Below are 23,173 nucleotides of genomic sequence, written 5' to 3' on the forward strand. Positions count from 1 at the left end.
CATTTTAAATATTTTGAAGCCTATTGGTGGTCCAGAAAAAAATGATCCAAAGATGAGTTCCATCAGCAGGTTGAACACAACTAGAGAGATGATCACTAAGATGCAATAGTCCAAGAGCAAAATCATACTTCGAATTACAAGATGAGTTTTAGATAACTACACAGAATTTAGTTTTTGAAAGATGACCAACCAATATGCAAAAGCCAAGAGAGGGGGAAATGTCACAGTTAACTCCTTTAATAGCAGGATTTAGTTAAGGGCAATCAATAGAATTAATTGGAATTAGATTGTGAAGACTGAGAGACAGGAATCATGCCAAGTTTTAGGTCATTCCAAAGATGACCAATCAAAATACAATAGACAATGATTAACTCTGAATGTTAGTCAGCTCTTGGAAATCTACCAGCCAATATGCAAATGACAAAAGACATTGATGCCAAGGGTCACCTTTGGAATTACAGGGTGAAATCTGAAAATATGACAAACCACCAAAATATGCAGAAGATGAATACAGAGAGAAAGGAATCATGCTAATAGTCAACTCTGGACTTACTGGAAGAATAAATAACAGGAGCAGTGCTATAAGTGGTACCTTGAACTAAATATGGTGGCTCGAAGTCTACATCATCATCCATATACTGTTGTTGCTGCCTGCGTATACTCTCGGCATCAGAGTAGTTCCCCCTGACGGAAGGTCCAAACTGTTTATGACGAGGACCAGGACTACGTTGTGGAATGTCTTCTATCGGTGGGGGAGGGGGAGGCGGTGGCAGCACTGGTGGTGGGGCTGAACCTGAAAAATACAAAAAAGAATTATGAGTACAAGCTCTGGCGGTGGAGCTGAACCTGAAAAATACAACAACAAAAAAACCTGAGGCATTTAATTTCAACCTCCTTCAATTATTTTGAAATAAAGCAACAAAAAACACCCGCCTCAATGCTTCGTTCTAAAGAAAAAGAGTTAAATTTTAAACATTTTCGATCATGCGTTCATTTATTTCCAGCTTCAAACATACCTCAAAATGTATAAATGGATGCCTTTTGCTTAAGAAAATTCCCCAACCAAGCTGATGTTAGTTAAACCTCTATTCCAGCCTCTGATAGCTATTTTGAAAGTTGTCGTCTGGTGTAGGAACAGAAAAACTAGGACCTCTTACGTATGATTTTTCTGCAAAACTATCAAAATCAGAGGCTGGAATTGAGGCAAAGCTGGTGTTAGGGTGTATTGAGACTAGTCTCAATGAAAGCACTGGCCTAGATCACAGAGCAATAGATAAGTCGTGTGAGATTGACATGATTAAGGAAACCACAGAAGTAAACATCTATTACTGGTATAATCCTGGATTGAACTTTGACAATTTGTTATTTTTATTCATTGCTTTCTAATCTTTTTGTTAAAGGGATAATCAGAGGTTCTTTAACCTGCGTATTTTGGGGATTGCATATTTTATTTAGAAGGAAAAAATAAATCACACGATAACGTGCAAACAGTAGGTAAAAATTCAATACAATTAGAGTAAATATAGCTATGTTTCGGGACTAATCCCTTTATCAAGAAACATAGCTATATTTTCTCTAATTGTCTTTAGCACGTTACTGTGTGATTTGTTTTTTCATTTATTACAAGTCAACTCATTCTATTTTTTATTATATTTACACTATTCTGATCTTTGTTGTATTTCAGAGACACTTATAACTTCTATTTACACCATTCTGATCTTTGTTGTATTTCAGAGACACTTATAACTTCTATTTAGACCACTCTGATTTTCTAGTCTTTGTATGTGTATCAGTTACACTTATAGCTTCTATTTACACCATTCTGATCTTTGTTGTATTTCAGAGACATAGCTTCTATTTACACCATTCTGATTTTCTAGTCTTTGTATGTGTATCAGTTACACTTATAGCTTCTATTTACACCATTCTGATCTTTGTTGTATTTCAGAGACATAGCTTCTATTTACACCATTCTGATTTTCTAGTCTTTGTATGTGTATCAGTTACACTTATAACTTCTATTTACACCATTCTGATCTTTGTTGTATTTCAGAGACACTTATAACTTCTATTTAGACCACTCTGATTTTCTAGTCTTTGTATGTGTATCAGTTACACTTATAGCTTCTATTTACACCATTCTGATCTTTGTTGTATTTCAGAGACATAGCTTCTATTTACACCATTCTGATTTTCTAGTCTTTGTATGTGTATCAGTTACACTTATAACTTCTATTTACACCATTCTGATCTTTGTTGTATTTCAGAGACACTTATAACTTCTATTTAGACCACTCTGATTTTCTAGTCTTTGTATGTGTATCAGTTACACTTATAGCTTCTATTTACACCATTTTGATTTTCTAGTCTTTGTATTTATATCAGGGACACTTATAGCTTCTATTTACACCATTCTGATTTTCTAGTCTTTGTATGTGTATCGGGGATACTTATAGCTTCTGTTGCACCATTCTGATTTCTCATTTGATGTCTGTGGTTCCTGTAATTCTAGTAATAAGTTTGTTGTGTTCTTTATAATTTGAACTATCACTATCTCAGATACAAAGAAAATTGGCAATTGAAAAAGTAACCTCATAATCATGTACAGTTTTCTGGAAATAGAGATTCTTTAGCAAATAGAGGCTAGAATGTCCCAGATATACATACAATGTCTAGTTCATCTCTTTCTATTCACTTTAAATGAAACATTTCAATCTTACTAAGAAAATCCTAGATTGAAAAATCCCTTTGTAAAAAAAAAAACAAGTTAGTAATAAGGAGAAACCAAGAAAATTCAATAAAGCTACAGATTAGGCCTTTTTTATTTTCAAAATTTAATTTTCGCAAGGAAGAAAGAAAAGATGCAATTCTAATTATAACGAATTTAAACATTTTCTGGAGTTGATATTCGTACAAATTGAATTTAATCTTGATTGGTTGATTTTACTTCAGATTCGCTTTTTGTCCAATCCAAAATTTGACTGTAGCCAAAGGCGTTGTTTCCATGCTGTTAATACAAAATTTGGACTTTCTCTATAAAGAAAAAATAAATTTTTGCTATTGAGCAGTATTTCTTTACAAAAAATGTTTACTTTGGAAAAGTTTAGACTAAAACTGTTCGTTACATAACAAAACCATAAATTGAATTAAGCTCCTTCATATTTGTGAATCCCAAAATTTGGAAAAGCAACTCTTATACATGAAATAAATATGTTGACGACTTGGCTAAAGAAATTGGATACAAATTGTAACTTTTTGATTTTATTTTCTTTCTTTGGATTGCAAACTAAGGCTACAGTCCATGCAAGTTTTCAATTCCTCATCAGTTGGAAATCAAAAGTGCACCTCATTGTATACTCTAGATATATGTTCTGAATTCATTCGTACAAAATGGAGAAGTAAAACTGGCTATTAAACTGTTTCATTTGATTTGCAATCAAGCTGTTTACACAAAATATTGACCACAAACCAGAAAACAATCACAACAAGACTATATAGTTTCCTTTTTAATATATCATTACAATCAAAACTCTGCTCTCAGCAATTCTAGATGGTTTATCTAGTTGACCATCTATTGTGGCCTGGCCATGGCTATTCGCCACTTGCGTGGTATTCAATAGACTACAATAACAATTCTGCCTATTAGATTAGACCAGGGAACGATTTCCCCAGGGTCTGTCTGAATAATCTTAAATCAACTCGATTTCTTCACCAACAATCTGCCAATTCTCAAGATGAGTTTATAATACCCTTGTGGTTTCGCTTGATGTAGAGTTGCCAAATTATTTCCCCTACAGATCAATGCAGTGTTGCCAAATTATTTCCTCTGGAGGCTGGTGTTCAATGTAATGGTGCCAAATTATTTCCTTTAAGCCTGGTATTGTTGATCTTTAGATCAAACCTCCAAGACACCTTTAAGCTCTGTCGTTATGAATTAAGGAATTCATTAGAGAACTGGGTCGGAAATTCCGTCAAGTGTCTCTTATTATGCAATGAAGAGCAATTTGAAGATTTGTTTTAATTGTTTTACGACGACCGTCAATGGAAAGTCGATTCTGTGAGTCTTGGAACCTGAGGCTATCAGTGAGAATTTTATTGGGAAAATCTTTAATTAAATAAGGCGTTGAGGAAAGGGTCGAGAATGTAAAGGAATCTCTGCCGAATGAATCATATCATCAAATCAAATTCAATAACCAACCAAGCATTCTCACCGTCACAAATTAACTTCTTGATTCAAGAAAAAATAGGCCGATTTGGTAATGATTAGATCTTGATTACAATTTGTAAAAATCCACTGTATTCCTACACTAATTGTGTTCCAATAAAAAATAGTCCCTGAGGATTGTTAATTCCCAAATAAGCAATTAGTGAATATGGTTTATCAAACTTTTTAAACGAAGGCAAATTTGAATAAAACACACATTATTTCTCGTTCTCTAGAACTCCTGAAGTCTTGAAAAATGCATATCCTTTACACCACATTCATTGATGCATTAAGTGATACAAGAAAAGTGCTATGACAGTCAAGGTATTAGACACAGTTCGTAATAGCTTGATATTGTGAAGATGATGTTTTTACGTTTGAACTAATATTGTTAATTGGTGTTTAATCTGAATTCAACCTACAGTTAGCCGACACCCACCATTAAACTGTTTTCAGCGTGTCAATTACATTTATTATGTAATATAAAACTTGTTATAACTGTTACAGTTTTTATAAATCTCTGGTATTCCATAAAATAAACAATTAAATCCTTCCTGGCAGACACAGTTTTTTTTTAAAAACTTTGTATCAAGATGTTGTTACTCAGTTCTTAAGCTTTCAGGTATTATATAGTGTTTCATATCAGAATTCAGCCAACCTAGCAGTGGTAAAGGGTTAAATTGGAAGCTCATTTAGAGATTTTGAAAACTTTGTACCGAGATGGTGATTTTATAATTTTTATATCAGCATTAAGCCAACCAAAAGGATGTGAAGGATGCCATTTGAAGCCAATATAGTATAAGGTACAAAAAGCATTTTTCCATTCTAGAGAATTTTGAAACAAATTTTAAAGTATGTTACAGATAGCATTAACAGATTGAAATGAGGTTTTCTAAATTTTGTATGTGCATCAGGGACAATGATAGCATCAGCGTAGTGGAAATGGTGCAAATTAATGCTATCAGTGTCCCCGATAAGCATAAAAAATTTTAAAATCCTCTTTACAATCCCTTGAAGCTAACAGCATATATAAATGCAAGCCAGCTTAGAGGATATAATGGTCAGAGTGATTGCAATAGATGAATCAACCTATATTAAAGATGTCATTTAAGTCTAGCAAAATGATGGATATTAAGTCTCTCAGCAGTCTTAATAAAATATCAAAATATCTATTATCAAACCTGCATGAAAATCATTTTATTTACATTAATAAAGAGGTGGTAATATTCTTTTTATGTCTGCTGTGGAATATTTCCGTTCATTTCCCAGGACAATTCCTCGTACAATCAAATATAAGCTCTCGTCATCCTGGGAAATTATCATTATCTTGTTCCATGACAAATATTCTACATCATACACTAAAGCAAACAATTTACATTATTACTTGCACGATACTGCGGATTAAAGATGGCTGTCCACAGGGACGAGAAAACAGACTCCATGTTTCCGTGGAGATTTAGAATTTATTACGATAGCTAATAGATAGGTTTTTCTGTTGCATGACTCGATCTTATCATGCGAATATTTAAGTCCTTTTTTCTTTTACCATAATTTTTTTAGGTCGACGAGGATTTTTGTTTGAAATCTCCAGAGGAAATACGGGAATACAAATTCAACTGATATCATTTTATACTTTAAATATTTTATAACTTAGGTAGAGGTTTAAAGTAGATGGCTACCTAGAAGTTGTAAAGTAGGATACATTTAACATTTTAAAGGTGCTTATAGACTTTTCAGTAATCTGCTTGGTCAATCACTTTATTCACATTTGGTTTAAATTTTGAATGTTGAAATGAAATGAATCTAATATTTATCTTGAATCATTCCAGATGGAAATTTTTGGACGCAGCCAAGTTTGAGAGAGAAGAGTAAGCACTTTTTACCCAGTGTATTGTGTATTCCTTTTACACCAGGACACGTATTCTCAAAAACGATGTTAGCGCTAGGATGTCCTAGGTTCTTATCTTCTAACATTGATTCTAGGATGTCCTAGGTTCTTATCTTCTAACATTGATTCTAGGATATCCTAGGTTCTTATCTTGTAACATTGATTCTAGGACATCTTAGTGCTAAGATTGTTTAGAGAATACATGGCCTGGGTTTGCCACTTTAGGTGGTTGTATGTTAATAGTCACTATCCCTACAAATATACCTCAAACTAGAAATTTCACTTTCTATTTCTATATATGGTGTATAGTTTCAAGTAAAGACAAGTCATCATTTTAACTTTCAATTCCTGGTAATTCTGTACTCATATGGATTTGAAGGCTCAAACAGATGAGGAACGTGTCCCTTGAAATGAACCTGGGCTGATTGGCATTTCCACGTTCTAGTTCATATTTTTAACATCAAGGTATTGACGTAATTCAATTTTACTCATTATTTATTAGTTTTTAAGAAAAATTTAATTTACACATACTTCAAAAAACATTAACTTTTAAAGTCTTAATTGCATTGAATTCATTCAATATACATCACTTATAGATGCAAACTTCAACGCCACAGAAAAAACTAAACAGTTTACTAACGCTGATTAGGTTCTCATTGAATAATTTAGACTCTATTATTGCTGTCATAATGCAACTTCTCAAGCAAAACTGATGAACCAGACGTAGAGCATGAATAAGTTATATCATTTTACGTCAAACTCTCAACGCGTTGCAAATTGCACCAGCTAACATGGTCCCCAACAAAAGATGCATAATGATTTTCGTTATCGTTATCATCAGCATCATCGCAAAATTACCACATTGGTCGCGTTTTTCTACCTTATAGGCTTGGTTTTTAATAATCTTTTTTTTATCAAGTATGCACGTTGATGGCAAGATGATTTCCAGATAGTGTGCTAAGTGAATTCATTTAGAAAATTTATCTTCTATCTCATCTTTCTTTGTGTGATCAGAATTAGAAATTGTAATTTTATAAAATAATGTTATATCAGACATCAATAGATTAGAATTAATTATTGTATTTTTGATTCAGCAGTGAACAATGCAAGAAACTTTGAAAGATTTCAAAAATTTCACGAACTTTTGCATCTGTGAAAGTTTTTCTACCTTCATCATGGACAATTTAAAGTAATATCATTCTAATTTAAAGGGATTTTAAAGGTTTTTCGAAAGTTTTTATGTGTATTGCCCATCACAAGCGGCCCTTAGATATTATCAGCTTTAGAGCCAGTGATCTGATAAAACACTTAGTTAGAATGGAATTGCAAGAATCACATGAGCAGTGACGGTACCAGTGTCAGTCCAATTTTTCAAAAATTCTCTCTGGGATTGAGTCTCCACAAAGTTGCCACAAAGTTGCCACAAAGTCTGCCCCCTATTTGTACCCCCAATCTCCGAAGGTTGGGCCGATATTACACAGACGTCTGACTTGACTTGAAGAAAATGAAGAAAACACAAAAAATAAGATGGTCTTGATCAGTCAACTTGACTTACTGTATGTCTACAATCTGGGAAATACAAAACTTAAAGAGGGTTTTGAAGTCAACTTGACCATCTCTAAGTTGGCAAGTCTAGCCTAGAACATCTTTCACTAATTAAAGAGATACTTAACGAAGATATTAACCATAATTATATAATGAACACAAAATACTCGACTAAAATATGGTAGATTAAAAGAATTCCGAAACAAAAACTGGAACTTTGGCAGAAAAAGGTCTTGAAAGCCTGGAGAATTACGTCAAAGAGGAAGAATTTCTTCGTTAAGTGTGGCAATTAGTCTTATTTGATTAAATTAGACGCCAGTCTTGAATAATCAGACTCAAAAGACGAAGAATTCCACGAAACTTGAGATCCACTAATGAATTTATTGCACATGTGTTTCTACGACAACAAGCCGATTATTTCCATTAATTTGTACTTATATCATCTTGTTTTCACTGAGTAGATTAGAGGTGGTCAAATTACACAGAGTAAATCACAAGAGATATACACAAGAAATTGTGGCAATACAAAAAGAGCTTGTGAACTCTCTGAAAGTGAACCTGAGAGGCAAAATATCAGATCACAAATCAAAGGCGGTCAAATTAAATAAGCAACTGAGGAATAAAAAGAGCTTGTGAACTCTCTGAAAGTGGAAAACATTTCCCGAGTGAGGTTGAATCACCAGATAATCAGAGAATTGTCTGAACTTTCAGAGCTTTATGATCAGCACACATTTACCTCAATTTTGCCAAATCTGTTTAATGGATGTACTTTTCAACTACTTAATTTGAGACTTCAAGATATTTACTTAATGCTGAATCTAGAATGGGTATAATAATATCTGAACCAAACTGAACTACGACAATAAATCTAGCTTTTATCATTTACAAAAACTCTGTGGTTACGAGCTGAAATATTTGCGAGGGAGTCATTATCTGTTAATAAATATAATTCATCCCTGAATTACAGCCGCGTTTCATTTGTACAGCAAGTTATAATATCTTTAATGAAAATGATGATCCTTCGGAATGTATCAATTCCACACATCGTCACGGAAACCTTAATCATTCAAATAACATGTACAACCATCTTCCGCGCAACGCTATATTTATAAGTAATTAAAAGCTCGTATCATGTCATAGTACATGATTTTTGCATGATTCCATAGAAATTATTCTACAAGTACATGTCTAGGACAAAATGAATTATCAAAATGGATATTCCGTGCCGAGTTTACGAACAATTTGTAAGAAATATCATGTATTGAGGATTTCTGAGTAATTAAATAGCCGTGTGACTAATCTAATAGAGAACTCTCAAATTCACTATGTTCGGATTTTAACTGACCACACGATTGTGGGGTCTGTTAAGATTTTAAGAAATATATTGATGATCTGATTGGTTGAAAATGCTAAACTTCGATTTGATTTTACAGATAGACCAATCAGATGACCACTGATAAAAACTAAGGTTACTGTTTTTGAGCTAGGTTTTTGCAGTTTCCATGAATCATATTCACAAAACCTTTTATTGTCTGAGCAATTTTTTAATTTTTTCCATATTTTATAAGAGAATTGGAATGTCTTTGAGGTGATAAAAATATAATCTTTTGTTAGTTTACATTGTAAAGAAATATTTCTCTCCTAGAAATTTCAACCCTAAAAATCAAATTTTGGCTGAAAATTGTCCTCTGTTAAAACAAATTTTGAAGACGTAATGTGTGATGTTTATATTTTTATCAACACAAAGTCATTCTAAGACTAACAGTATTATATTGAGGCTGCTATTCCAATTCTCTTAAAAATAATGGGAAAAATTCAAAAAACTTTTTTCTTTGCTCAGACAATAAGATAACTGAAATTGATTTTAAATCTAGTTTAATCATGATATTATCTTACAGTAGTTCCTAAAATTGGGATTTTCTCTCAGTCAAGCTGTGGAGAAAAAGGTTCATTCATTTTTACACTTTAAAACCCTCTAGAATATCATAAATTTTGTTTTCAATGAAAACTAATGAGTTTTTCTAAAGTTTTAGCAAGTCTTAGATTTTGACCCCACTTTAAACTGGTTGATTATGATGATTTATAGAAAGCTTCACACATCTTTGAGAATATAATTAACCCTAGTAATTACCAACAAGCATGTTTTCACCAGAATCTACTGAAAGATATATGATAAATTTCCGGTAATACAGTCTTTCTCATTTTCTCACACTTCAGACTGGAATGTTTCGCCTAAAAACATCACAAACTGGTTTCACTTCTTTTATCTGTCAGGGCAAATGATCTTCTGGCTCACAAGAGCTCGGGGTCTGTTTCACCAAAATTCTCTAGATCAACTTTGTTGTATTTCTCAATGTAAAACTTAACACTTACGACAAATTCCCATTTTGTGTAAAATGGGGCCCTTGATTCCAAGTGATTATATTGATCCTATTTAAATCATTTTTCATATCAATGATAACTGATCTTGTTTAAAAGGGGTGAACTTTTGCAACACAAAGTTACATTTAACTCTTGGATTCAAACTTGGATGCTGTAATTTCACCAATCGCCTCTGTGTGTAACCAATCTCTAGCTTATTTTATCAGATATCTTGAAGGTAAATCTCACCACCCATCCATGTTTAAAACAATTTCTCATCACAGTTCCATCGTTAGACTAGTCAGTCACTTCTCCTCCCATAAATTACCAACTTTCAAAGTTTCAAACTTTCACTTAACGTCCATTCATCATTCTTTCAAACATTTCAAACCTTTAATCAACCACTTTCAAGATGAACTTAAAAACAGTATTTAGAACTGTATAGACACATGTGGTTTTGCAACAAGAACGAGAGCTAATGGGTACTAAACCATCAAATTAAAACATGATTTAAAAGTTAATCTATCATGCATAGAATTTTTGATTCATGAAGATCTTATAAATAGAAACAACCTAGTTTTACAAGGGTAACAAACTCGGTTCAAGAGGGTCCTTTCTAACAGCTGGTCCTTGGAAAAACCTTTGGGTAATTATTTTACAAATATGAAATCTAAGGTTCATGGGGATCCTGTCTACCAGCTGGTCCTTGGAAAAACCTTTGGGTAATTATTTAATAAGTATAAAATCTAAGGTTCAAGAGGGTCCTTTCTACAAGCTGGTCATTGGAAAAACCTTTGGGTAATTATTTTACAAGTATAAAATCTAAGGTTCATGGGGATCCTGTCTACCAGCTGGTCCTTGATAAAAACTTGAATACTACAGAAACAGGTGGTTGAATTGTCGAAGAATTTATTTTCTGGATGAGTAATTTATACCAGCAAGTTTCATTCAAAAATAAGCAAGAAAACCTCAATACAAAAATATCTAAACCGTAGAGTGAAATATTAACATATTTTTCAAAATTGACTCCAAACTGAACAAATCCAAGACATGGTAATTTTCAAAATAGTGTCAGGTGTTAGAAGAGATACTCTCCTGTAGAAGCACTGGCCAAGATCACAAGTAGAGACTATAAATTACAGTATTAGAATAAATCTAAAAATTGATAAAAAATCAAAAATGGGGTTCAAACTTTGAGACAATGTGATAACCTGATTGCAAAAAAATTGCACCTAAAGGGCCTTAGCATTTTATTCGTGAAATATTTTCATTATCAAAAATATTATAAATTATACCTGGAAATATTTCTAAAATATACTATTTATATCTATGTATCTTCTTGATCAAACTGAATTTGTTTAAGAGGGTTAATTAAAAACAGAGAGTACTAATTGTTAATTAAGCAGTTTGACTTAGATTTGGTGTTCGGCTTTATAATGGCTTGATATTATTAGTACAGTAAAGTTAAAAACCTTATGTAATGAAAAAAAGCAGAATGTCCCTTTAACTATGAAATTAACAAATAAAATGAAAGTATCTTTTTCAAAATGAACTAGAAAATATTGGTTCATGTTATTGAATTTCCAAGAAGCATTTAGTACCAAGAAATTCCACTAAAATACTAACTTGGAATGGAAATTGACATTAAATCTTAATTTAAGTCAGTTAACATGAAGTTAATGGTTTTAGTAGCCAAGTCTGCAGTAAGATAATATGTGAGGTGTCGTCTGTTTAAAAGATTAGTGTGGATCACAATCCCTGACTCATGGTGCAGAATTCATACCAACGGCACATAAACTAAACATCAGAATCACTTAGGTCAGGGTTGATGATTGGCCTGTATTTATCAGTCATGCCTGACTAGAGCTCTGGCTTGTCGATTTGACTGTATTTACCAGTCATGTCTGACTAGAGCTCTAGCCTGTTGATTTGACTGTATTTACCAGTCATGTCTGACTAGAGCTATAGACTGTTGATTTGACTGTATTTACCAGTCATGTCTGACTAGAGCTATAGACTGTTGATTTGACTGTATATACCAGTCATGTCTGACTAGAGCTCTAGCCTGTTGATTTGACTGTATTTACCAGTCATGTCTGACTAGAGCTCTAGATTGTTGATTTGATTATATTTACCAGTCATGTCTGACAAGAGCTCCAGGCTGTTGATTTAACTGTATTTACCAGTCATGTCTGACTAGAGCTCTAGCCTGTTGATTTGACTGTATTTACCAGTCATGTCTGACTAGAGCTCTAGATTGTTGATTTGATTATATTTACCAGTCATGTCTGACAAGAGCTCCAGGCTGTTGATTTAACTGTATTTACCAGTCATGTCTGACTAGAGCTCTAGACTGTTGATTTGATTGTATTTACCAGTCATGTCTGACAAGAGCTCCAGGCTGTTGATTTGACTGTATTTACCAGTCATGTCTGACTAGAGCTCTAGCCTGTAGATTTGACTGTATTTACCAGTCATGTCTGACTAGAGCTCTAGACTGTTGATTTGACTGTATTTACCAGTCATGTCTGACTAGAGCTCTAGACTGTTGATTTGACTGTATTTACCAGTCATGTCTGACTAGAGCTCTAGCCTGTAGATTTGACTGTATTTACCAGTCATGTCTGACTAGAGCTATAGACTGTTGATTTGACTGTTTTTACCAGTCATGTCTGACTGGAGCTCTAGCCTGTAGATTTGACTGTATTTACCAGTCATGTCTGACTAGAGCTCTAGCCTGTTGATTTGACTGTATTTACCAGTCATGTCTGACTAGAGCTCTAGCCTGTTGATTTGACTGTATTCACCAATCATATACTAAAACTTGCCCCTATTGCTTTTTCAGGCCCATTTACTATCCTGGTTGATCATAAACTTCCACTGAAAGTTTCAAAACAACAAAACTTCCAGAACAATTTTCTAATCATAAGAGTTCTCCAAAAACAGTAATTTAGATTATCCTGGTGTTTCCTGCCTAGGTCCTTAGGCTTCAATACAGAAGTTTGATCTCTTTTTTAAAATTTACCACGCCATTTTCTTTTTTAAATTTACCACGCCATTTTCTATCAGATTACGTTTCCAAAAACACTCTCGTTAATTTCCTAACCGGCCTTAATGTCTGAAAACTTGAGGATATCATTTACGTTTCCGTAGACTTCTGATGTTCTCAAATTCTCGGATAATCATTAAAGTGCGTTTAGCATCTAATAGTTCTCTCTTAAATTCCATCATTTTCTTGAAGCCGAAGAAAATTGTCGCGGCTCGGTTTCAGTTTTGACAGACGTGTTGGTGGGGAAAAAGAATTAGATTTCTGAAATCATTATTTAATCCGTTTTGAACGTTACCAAATGTATCTTTAATCAAAATAAAATGGCTATAGGTCGGCCTGTTGAGAGATTTTACGTGTTTCTGGTTTAAATCTATTTCTAATTAGAAAACAATTATTATCAAGTCCCTGCGATTTAAGTCGTTACCAGCGTGCGTTAAAAACGATGAGTTTCTGATGAGAATTTGGGTAGACTTTTGGCATCAGATGTGAACTTTTAAGTAGAGTGCAAAGATGCAGAAACAATTGTAGTTCTTTTACAGACTTTTTAGTTCTTTCGTTAAGTTTTTGTTTAGTTTTGCTTTCTAAATCATTGAAGAACTTAACAATTAAAATTTAACATCGTATAAATTCTTTTAGAACAGCAGCGCATCGTTTCAAGTTTTTAAACTAAAATAAGTAGAGCTTTCAGAAATACAGTGATCTGATTGGATAAAATGAACTAAAACTACAGTTTCTTAGATTGTTATATCTCAAAGTCCATAAATGTCCACAAAAGGAACAGAAGCAGACCATGCTTACTCTTTCCAAAACACCTGATGGTACTTCTCTTTATAGGAGTCCACTACCATGCAACTTTTACTCTCGATATTGCCATACATTTAATGAGATTTGGAATTGTCTTGCTTGTACGGATATTTATCAGCATGGGGCGAGTTGACAAGAGAAATATTACACAACAATTGGATACAGTGTGTTTGTTTTGTTTCTAATTCTGAACAATGTTTGAGAGAGCACAATAGAATCATCCTGCTGTTTGTTTACAGTTCTAATTATAAAAATATATTCAAGGAAGCATAAAGAGTAAGCCTTCTGACGTCTGTTGAGTGACGCATCGACGTCAAATGATGTGTGCAGACGTAAAAAATGTGTTTTGGTGTAAAATTACGTTTACGGCTGTATCTTCGCTGACAAACTTGAGATATTTTATCGCTAATTACCAAAACATATTGGTATTGTTTACGCAATTTTCAAACCTTGATAAAATATAAAGAAAGCTTCCTGAAGTGAAATTGACGTTGATGAATATCAAATAAACATTATTAGCTATGTGGGGTAGCTCAGAATGGGGTATTAAGAGTGAGGAAGTTCATAGAGACTCCTATGTAAAGCACAGGCACAAATATCACTGACAAACCTAAATACCAATCAACCATTATTAGCTAAGTGGACAGAAATGGTTGTTAAGTTTACGATTCCAGTCAGAAAATATTTGAGATACTTAGGCCTATATTATACAGGATGAGTTATTTTGAGTAATCTGATTCGAACACAGGAGTTAAAAGCTTTAAAACTGAATATGATACGATAAAAAAAAAATGACAAATTTATGACGCAGAAAATCTGAAAAGGTTAAATTGCAATATTTCAAAACCATGATAAACTACAATGGTTGGCACAATTAAAGTCACAATGGTTAAATTGCAGTATTTAAAGCCACAATGGTTAGCACAATTAAAGCCACAATATCAACAAATTGGTGAATGGGGTATAAATAAAGCTGATATAATGAACACTTAAAGCCATAGCATAAAAAACATTTAAAGCCACTATAATGATAATATTAGCTACATAAAACATTTAAAGCAAATGGATACAAGCACTGTACTGGACAAAAGGGTACAAAGGTCAATTTATGATGGTAGTGCATCATGATGTCAAATGAAACTTGGTTACCATGAGGATGTGATGACGCTATGATAATGATGTCATAATGTCATGTTTCCAAGGTAATGATAATGATGATAATGATGTAATCAAGATATCAATTTACCTGTCCGACTTGTTCTTCGTACAGGATGACGATTATCCTCTTCAGATTCTGACGTTTGCGCCATTTTACAACGGTGATCTCCATTTTGGAGATCTTGACATCTGACCACTGGTTGAAAGGCTCCATTTCTACCCAGTAATGGCACTGCTGCTGGTTTGGCACTTTCTATCTCTTCATCGGAGCCACTCATATAACTGTACGCACGTGCATGACCAGAATTTGTATGTCCAATAGGCGACACTGCATGCTCATTTGGCGTCAAACCTTAAAGCAAAGGGCACATTCTGAATACAACATGTAATACAATATAGATATTGTCAAACATTGGTACTTCATTTACAGATATTGAACACTGTAATTTCTCAGTGAGACAAAATTTTTATTGAAAAAAGCCAGCTAAAAACATGTGTTACAAACCAAGTCAGTTATTAAACTAAATTAATTTTTAATAATTTTTGTCATTGTATTCATGAGAAAACTTGCAGGCCATTGCAAAAAGATATATGAAAAACACGTGGCTGCAGCAATCCAAAACTTAATTTTGAAAATCCAATGAAGTTCCAGTGTAAGATAGGCTATTGTAAAAGCATAGAAAGATAGAACTAAATATATTTTATAAAGGATATCTTAACTCAACTTCTGATTGGTTGACTAATGATTAAATACTTATTCAACCAATCAAAAACCTTTAAAAGTTTGTAGTTAGGATATCTTAAATAATCAATTATAAACAAAAATTTGCTTGATCCAAAATCACAAAGGCTAAAAAAATTTAAAAATCGATCAAGCAATTTTTTGTAAAATATGTATATAGATGCCTATTATTACTATAATATAATATTAGAATATATTTGCATTATACAACCATTCAAGCACATTCATGCATTGTTAAAGTTATACTACCTCTTAGAATGGGCAAATTCAAAGTCTCAAACTTGGTCAACAAATGTATATATTCATCAGTTGAACTAAAGAATAAAATCTCTATATAATACGATATATCCATTAAACTAAGTAATTATTGAAACACCCTTCTAAGCATTTTTTAAATTATTTAATTTAATGAATAATGACTTAGTTTTATGGATTGATTGGATTATACAGGAATTCTGTTGTATAATTTTCACACTAGGTAAGTCCACTGATGAACAAAGACTCATTTTCGCCAAGTTTAAATTTTGAATTATTTGGTCATCCTAAGAGGTAGTATACCATTAATAGAAGCTTCAATAACCATTGCTATGATTATAACACTAGCATGCTGAAGCCAAAGTTCTCTTGACATTATTCCTATAATTCTCATTTCTGTTGATATTGTATTCAGATTTATCCCTGAGACTAATTTATTAAGGTTTGATTGAATCTAAAAGATTGCCTGGCAAGAGTCAACAGTTTTTTCATCAAAATGCAAATTAATTTAAAAGCCATGTTTTTGCTTACAAATGTGTTTAATTGTCAATGTATGTAGATCTTGTTTAAAAATAAATGAATGAGACTGAATTTATAAATCGAATTTAAATGTCTCATCAAACGTCAACAGGATTTTATCAAAAAAATAAACAAAAATAAAATTTCTGAGAAAGAAAAAAACATGGTAGGCTCTGGAATTGAATGAAATTGATATCGAAAACAAACAAACAGACTGATATATTCAAGTGTCCAATTATTTTGTGTTATGTCTACCTTCACGCTCAATCAAATTACTTAATTTTTCGTAAAAATTCACGCGTAAAACCAAACACTAGCAGACAATGACAAATGTGATCGAGGAATTTTTTATGATGAATAAATATTTAGAAACGTCTAAATCAATATAGTTCGATATGAAAACAAATTGAATTTACCAATGATTGGATTTGTTTCACAACAATATGATCTTGTCATTTTGTACAATTCTTAGATTGAAATGTCTTGTTAATTCAAAACCTACATCCTCTCTCGTAGAAATTTATTGGACAATGTAAATGGAAAATGGTGTCGAACACGTGAGATGACATAAATATCAATATCGTTAAAGTGTCGCTATAACGATCTAAATATACAATTGACTAGATTTAATGATACTGTAATGAGTTCTCACATCAAGCCTATTGAATATTTAAAAGAAATATTGTGAGGTCTCGTCAACCAGTCTCGTCAACCAGCCTCAATAACCAGTCTTATTAACCAGTCTCGTTAACCAGGTTAACCAGTCGCATGGACCAGTCTCATCAACCAGTCTTATAATATCACAACATTGAAAAACATAACTGAATTTTAAAGACATAATCTAAGACCATACAATAATGTAGACAATGGATTCATCTTCTGGTTTTATTTAGGGATGTATTTCTCTTTTTGTTGACAATTTTGGACATAATTTGGTATCAACAAGTTTAAATTTCACACGAGCTACATGCCATTGACTTGCCAAATTGATTTAATTAAATAGCCAAAAATTTTACCTATAAAAGCCAAAATTACAAATAGCCAAAAGTTTTGAATCACTATTTAAAATAGAGCAGTATAGCATAATTTCATAAGTCACTTTTCTTAAAAGTTCAAAATGGCCAGTTATTTTTATCACATGGAATTTTGCTTACGTTTAATTCTGAAAGCATATAACCATTCTGCAATTGAACTATCTTCGGTCTTAATCACATGAAAGATTACTTATTTTAATGCACTATATTATATTAGTGAGTTGTTCACCTATTTCTTAATTTATAGAGTTCACAAGGACTTTGATCTTAATCACATGAAAGCTTACATATTTCAATGCCATTTATTATGATTATATTTTGAGTTAATTTATAGAGTTCACATGGACATAATAGGTCTTAATCACATCAGCAAGTCTTTGACAAAATTACCTAATATCCGGACGTCAATTATTCACCATTTGATACTATTTATAGACCTACTCTTCAACCAGGGAGAAAAATCAATTCTCAATATAATTACTTTACAAAATATTGGCTAAGCTTTCGTCAGTCGTTATGTTATTACTGTCGTTCAATCACAAGTCTTTCATTATTATTATTATTAATTGCTTATTATTTTAAAGCGTAAGTCAATTATTTCATATTCGACCCAGAATATATTTTAAGACATAGCAAGTAGGTCTAGATCCCCAAAAATAAGACAAACAGAGAGTAGTTTGACATGTTCTAATTATCACTTCTAATGTAGTTCCAACTTGGTAGTTTATAAGCAATGTAAAATAGCAATAAGCCATCCTAGAGGGTGAAAAGAGTTATAGGAAGTAGGGCAACCATGAGAGCATAAAATGCAATGTAAATATAGCAGTAAGTCAAACTGGATGGTGTAAAGGGAAATATTAGTACAGATACCAATCATTCAAAAGACCATGGCTATTTGGAGTTGCAACTTGAATGTTTTAATCTTGCTATATGTAATAATATTGGTATTCCCTCACAATCCAATCTACAGCTGTTTATCTAACATATGATCTTTGAAACAATATATCCCATATGAAAATGAAAAATTCAAATTTGATCTTCCATAAGCCACTAAATTGATAAATTTTGACAGAATTCCTCATCAATTTGGGTCTCAAGGGAAAGCAGACTTCATATGGAATGAAACATTGTCCTTTGGGGAGAAATTACTACCCAGCTGCGTGATCCGTCCCATATGTTGAGAGATTTGTAGAAAATAGTTCCACCCAACACGTCATCAGGGAGAAAGGGTATGTTACATTCCTGATCTGTTACACAGCAAAATTCAAGTGACCTAACACAAAACTATTAATAAACCCTAGGGGGGGCGTGCAAAAGTTCTGAAGCTCAATGAGGTTAAGTAACGAAAAAATAATCCCAACCAATAGAGAACAAAATTTCAAAATTTATGTTTTGGGACATACAAAATATTTTAAGTCTAAACTATTCCTAAAACCCTAGTCGGAGCCATGCCAAAGTTCTGAATCTCTTTGAAGTCAAGCAACAAAAAACTACTTCCACCCAATGTTTCACATTGAAATGAAGTATTCAAACATATAAAGAAGTCTTAACTATTTCGAAACCCTACTGGAAGTAGTGCCAAAGTCTGAATCTCCTTTCTTCCAACCAAAATGTCACATAGAGGAGACACTTTCAACATTTATTCCCTATGACACAAATATATACATGACTAAATTATTCCAACACCCTCCGGGAGTTTCGTATCGAAGTCTGTAACAATCCTGGCTCTTATTTCAATTTAACAAAAATCCTCCATTCTTCCTGTTTTTACGCAAGACTTTTTGAAAATGTCATTTTTTATCAAAAAACTTCTGCAATTTTCAAATCTCCAAGGGCAACATCTTCCACCAAAACCTTTCCTAATTGATAACAGCAAGACAGCTCCTTCTTTATTCTTCTGTGTGAAATATGTAAATCTTTTTATAATCTTCGAAGGAAAATGGCAGCTTATGGTGTGAAATAATTTCTCCCGTCTCCAAGGAATTGAATAAGAATCTTATGTAAATTCTAACCAAAAACTTAGCAGACTATATCTAAATATTCCTTGTTTTTTGTGGCATTGAAATTTACATCCGTTCTGTATCTTATTGTGTTAATGAATGCGTATTCATACATAAACCTTAAAATATTTGAAAAAGAGTTTTATATCCTACTGTTCTGTATCTTATTGGACTAATGAAATGATATGTAGTTTATATCCTACTGTTCTGTATCTTATTGGACTAATGAAATGAAATGTAGTTTTATATCCTACTGTTCTGTATCTTATTGGACTAATGAAATGAAATGGAGTTTTATATCCTACTGTTCTGTATCTTATTGGACTAATGAAATGATATGTAGTTTATATCCTACTGTTCTGTATCTTATTGGACTAATGAAATGAAATGTAGTTTTATATCCTACTGATCTGTATCTTATTGGACTAATGAAATGAAATGGAGTTTTATAACCTACTGTTCTGTATCTTATTGGACAAATGAAATGATATGTAGTTTATATCCTACTGTTCTGTATCTTATTGGATTCATGAAAAAATGTGAAATTTCACAGCCTTCAGATCTGTACCTAAAGCTCAATGCACACGACAGAAATTGTTTCATGGCAAAAGTAAGTCGTGCATGTTAGCAAAAAAAATTATTTGAATTCTGAACAAATGTTTTGAGTCTGTCGTGTGCATTGAATAAAAGCATTTTTAAGAAACATTTTCAGTTCTAGAAATTTTTTTTATTTGAACCTTGTGGTCACGTGAGACAAAAGTCATTGACAAAGTGGCCTATGCAATGTTTCTTTTGAACAATGTCCATTGATGTGGCTAATGAAAACTTGAACACATAACAAAAATCGGTTGTCTGTCTTTAGTTTTATTAAAATAATATTACATCTTGAGAAAAGCTAAAAAGGGGTATATTCCCACTGTCCAGTACTTATCTGGTTTAAAAAAAATAAAATGAAGTTCAACATCCAACTGCACCTGACGGGGCAAATGAATGCAGATGACACCATGCAGTGTCCAATTAAGGAAAACAAGTCATTAAGATTTCATTACGAAAGATCAAATCAATAGGACATAAAACAGAAACAGTGTCAAATATGGTCCTGTGGCAACATCTTCAAAGCAAAATAACCATTAATTCACGTTTGATTCTTAAACCTCAAGAAACAATTCCATACATCATAATTAAATTTTATTTTCTTTTATTGTGACAATGAAAAGTTGCATGTTGTATCGAATTCATCATGGTGGATTATCTCTCGCGTCAACTTTCATCTCATCAAAATGTCTGTCGTTAGCGAGAAGAAAGTGATGGAGATTTTAAAAGGATTTTCTACTCTCCTTCAGAGACGAGCTTATTGCATGATGAGGACGCGTAAAACACAAGACATTTATTTTCCTTTCTCAACTTTATTTCCTGTTTTTAACTGTGGCTTAATAAACGTCTGACAGTGATGAACGAGCAAAAAAAAATTCCATGTCGCAATTTTCGTTTAAGGCTTCGCAGACGTGTTCGGGGATTTAGAATGGTGCAAAATAAAATCCAAAATGTCTTCCACGGTCATAAAAAAGGCTCAAAAACTTCTCTGAAATCTCTTTAAAGATGCACACAAATATTTCTATTAAAAAATTCAGACAATAATGTCTCGAACATGTAAAATCGTTTAAAAATTGTTTGGAATAACGTAATGGAGATTTAATCGTGTCGTCAATTCATCAACAATTACGAACGAGAAAGACAATATAATCGCCATGACGATTCACTAAAAACAACATCAATCATCCAATAGCAAGTCTTAAATTCTTTCGAAATCTTTTTTAATTCTTGCCTTTTATTTCCGCATTACTTTAAATCGGCCAACTGCTTAAGTGAAAAACAAGAGGTTCGTAGAGATGAGTTATGATAATTTGGTATGAAACAGTAATCGTGAACTAGTTATCTCACAATGTGAACATGACTGACTAAAAGATAATTACCTTAAACCACAACATTTTCTCATGCTCAACAATTTTTTTCAAATTAATTCCCTCAAATTTGTTTATGACAATTCTAAATTTAATTAGAAAATGATATTTTGCAATATTTGTGGATTTGGTTTCAATTTTCATATCAATATTGTGTTGCTTTGATTTGGTTCAAAATCAAATTTCGAATTTTAACAGCATCGGCTTCCAGAGGCAATTTCAACACAAAATGTATTTACAGGTCTAAGGTCTTTTTCTGTGCTACAGAAATTCAGAATCGGAGTAATTTTGTGAAAAATTCATAAGCTGCTGCCATTGTTTCTGCATAATAATGTTTTGGATCGCGGGTTTCGTTTTACGGTTAGAATCGTAAGAAGGCTACTTGAATTTTTAAGGAAAAGACTTTATCCTACTTTAAAACAAATACAATAGTGTGCTTGGTTATGTTATATGTTAATTTGACCCAGTATCAAAATTACAACAAAAGAAAATAATTTTGTGTTCGCTTGGATGAGTTTATATAGCAGAAATGTTAATGCAACTGGAATCTTCATTTATAATTTAAAACATTCATTCAATCGCAGGCAACATACAACAATACTACATAGGTGATATCAATCAAAAATTATTCCACCTACCTAGACCTGACAGTTTCTTGTCGTGATGCGCAATTTTAACTTCCTCGTAAGGGCGTAGATTGTCGTCCGAATGAAAATCTTCGTCTGATGAGCTACATGTCTGACTACCTCTATTCCTCATTCGTGAGCGGCGTTGAACCCGAGGTTGAGGTTTCTGCCGTGTCGAGTTGCTATGGACGCCATCCATTTTATCTATCTGTTTTGTGGCACATCACTGAAAATAGAAAAATCAAGAAATTTTCAAAAGTTGCACAATGACCTTTCTTATCAATTAAGGTTATATCCAAAAATTTATGTTTGCAAACCATCCAGCAAAAATCATACAGGTAAATCAGTGCATTAAAACGTTGTGTGACCTTTCTTATTAATTGAGGTTATATCGAAAAATTTACGTCTGCAAACCATCCAGCAAAAATCATACAGGTAAATCCAGTGCATTAAAAGTTGTGGGCTCTAAGATCATAAGACATCAGAAAGTACGGCCAAGGGAACAATCAAAATAAGTTTAGTGACCGATAACTAATTACATCACAAGATATTCTGACATCAGCTCAACAACTGATGATATCAGCACATCATATGATGACATCACAGCAAAGGTTTATGGTTTTTGAGTAAGGAAAATTACAGTATGAATCCATAGAACAAAACCAATGATATCACTGTTTGTGGTTATGTTTTAAATCATTGAATTCAGCAGACATATTCTACCTCGTTAAACAAAACTTATGATATGACGTGTTTCCATATAAGGTAAACCAACTACAACAAAACTGATGACATCACGGCATATTTCCAAAGGTAATTGAGATTAATCCAAGTATGTGTGAAATAAAAGAAGACCAGCACACGTCAGCTAGGTATAAGAATATGAATAATAGATGTTACAAGCGAATTGTTTCTACAACTAGATCTCAAATTCAATAATAGTGAAATAGCTGGTGTTGGGATTTCGTAAAGTTCATGTTCTAGATCAATAGTAATTCAGTTTATCCAATAATATAGAGAATTGGTC

The 23,173-nt window shown here is 32.7% G+C and overlaps 1 protein-coding gene across 1 annotated transcript; it reads right to left on the reverse strand.

Annotated features, from left to right (window-relative positions):
- Positions 1-455: 455 nt before the first annotated feature.
- LOTGIDRAFT_158333 (hypothetical protein) lies at positions 456-22,345 on the reverse strand (the record flags this gene model as incomplete). The annotated part of the gene is made up of 4 exons (XM_009051046.1): positions 456-469; positions 554-793; positions 15,098-15,361; positions 22,159-22,345. 4 exons carry the CDS (start codon positions 22,343-22,345, stop codon positions 456-458), a joined length of 705 nt encoding a protein of 234 aa, XP_009049294.1.
- Between the last annotated feature and the right edge of the window lie 828 nt (positions 22,346-23,173).

The sequence above is a fragment of the Lottia gigantea genome (genome assembly GCF_000327385.1).
Source record: "Lottia gigantea unplaced genomic scaffold LOTGIsca_16, whole genome shotgun sequence".
Taxonomy (NCBI): domain Eukaryota; kingdom Metazoa; phylum Mollusca; class Gastropoda; family Lottiidae; genus Lottia; species Lottia gigantea.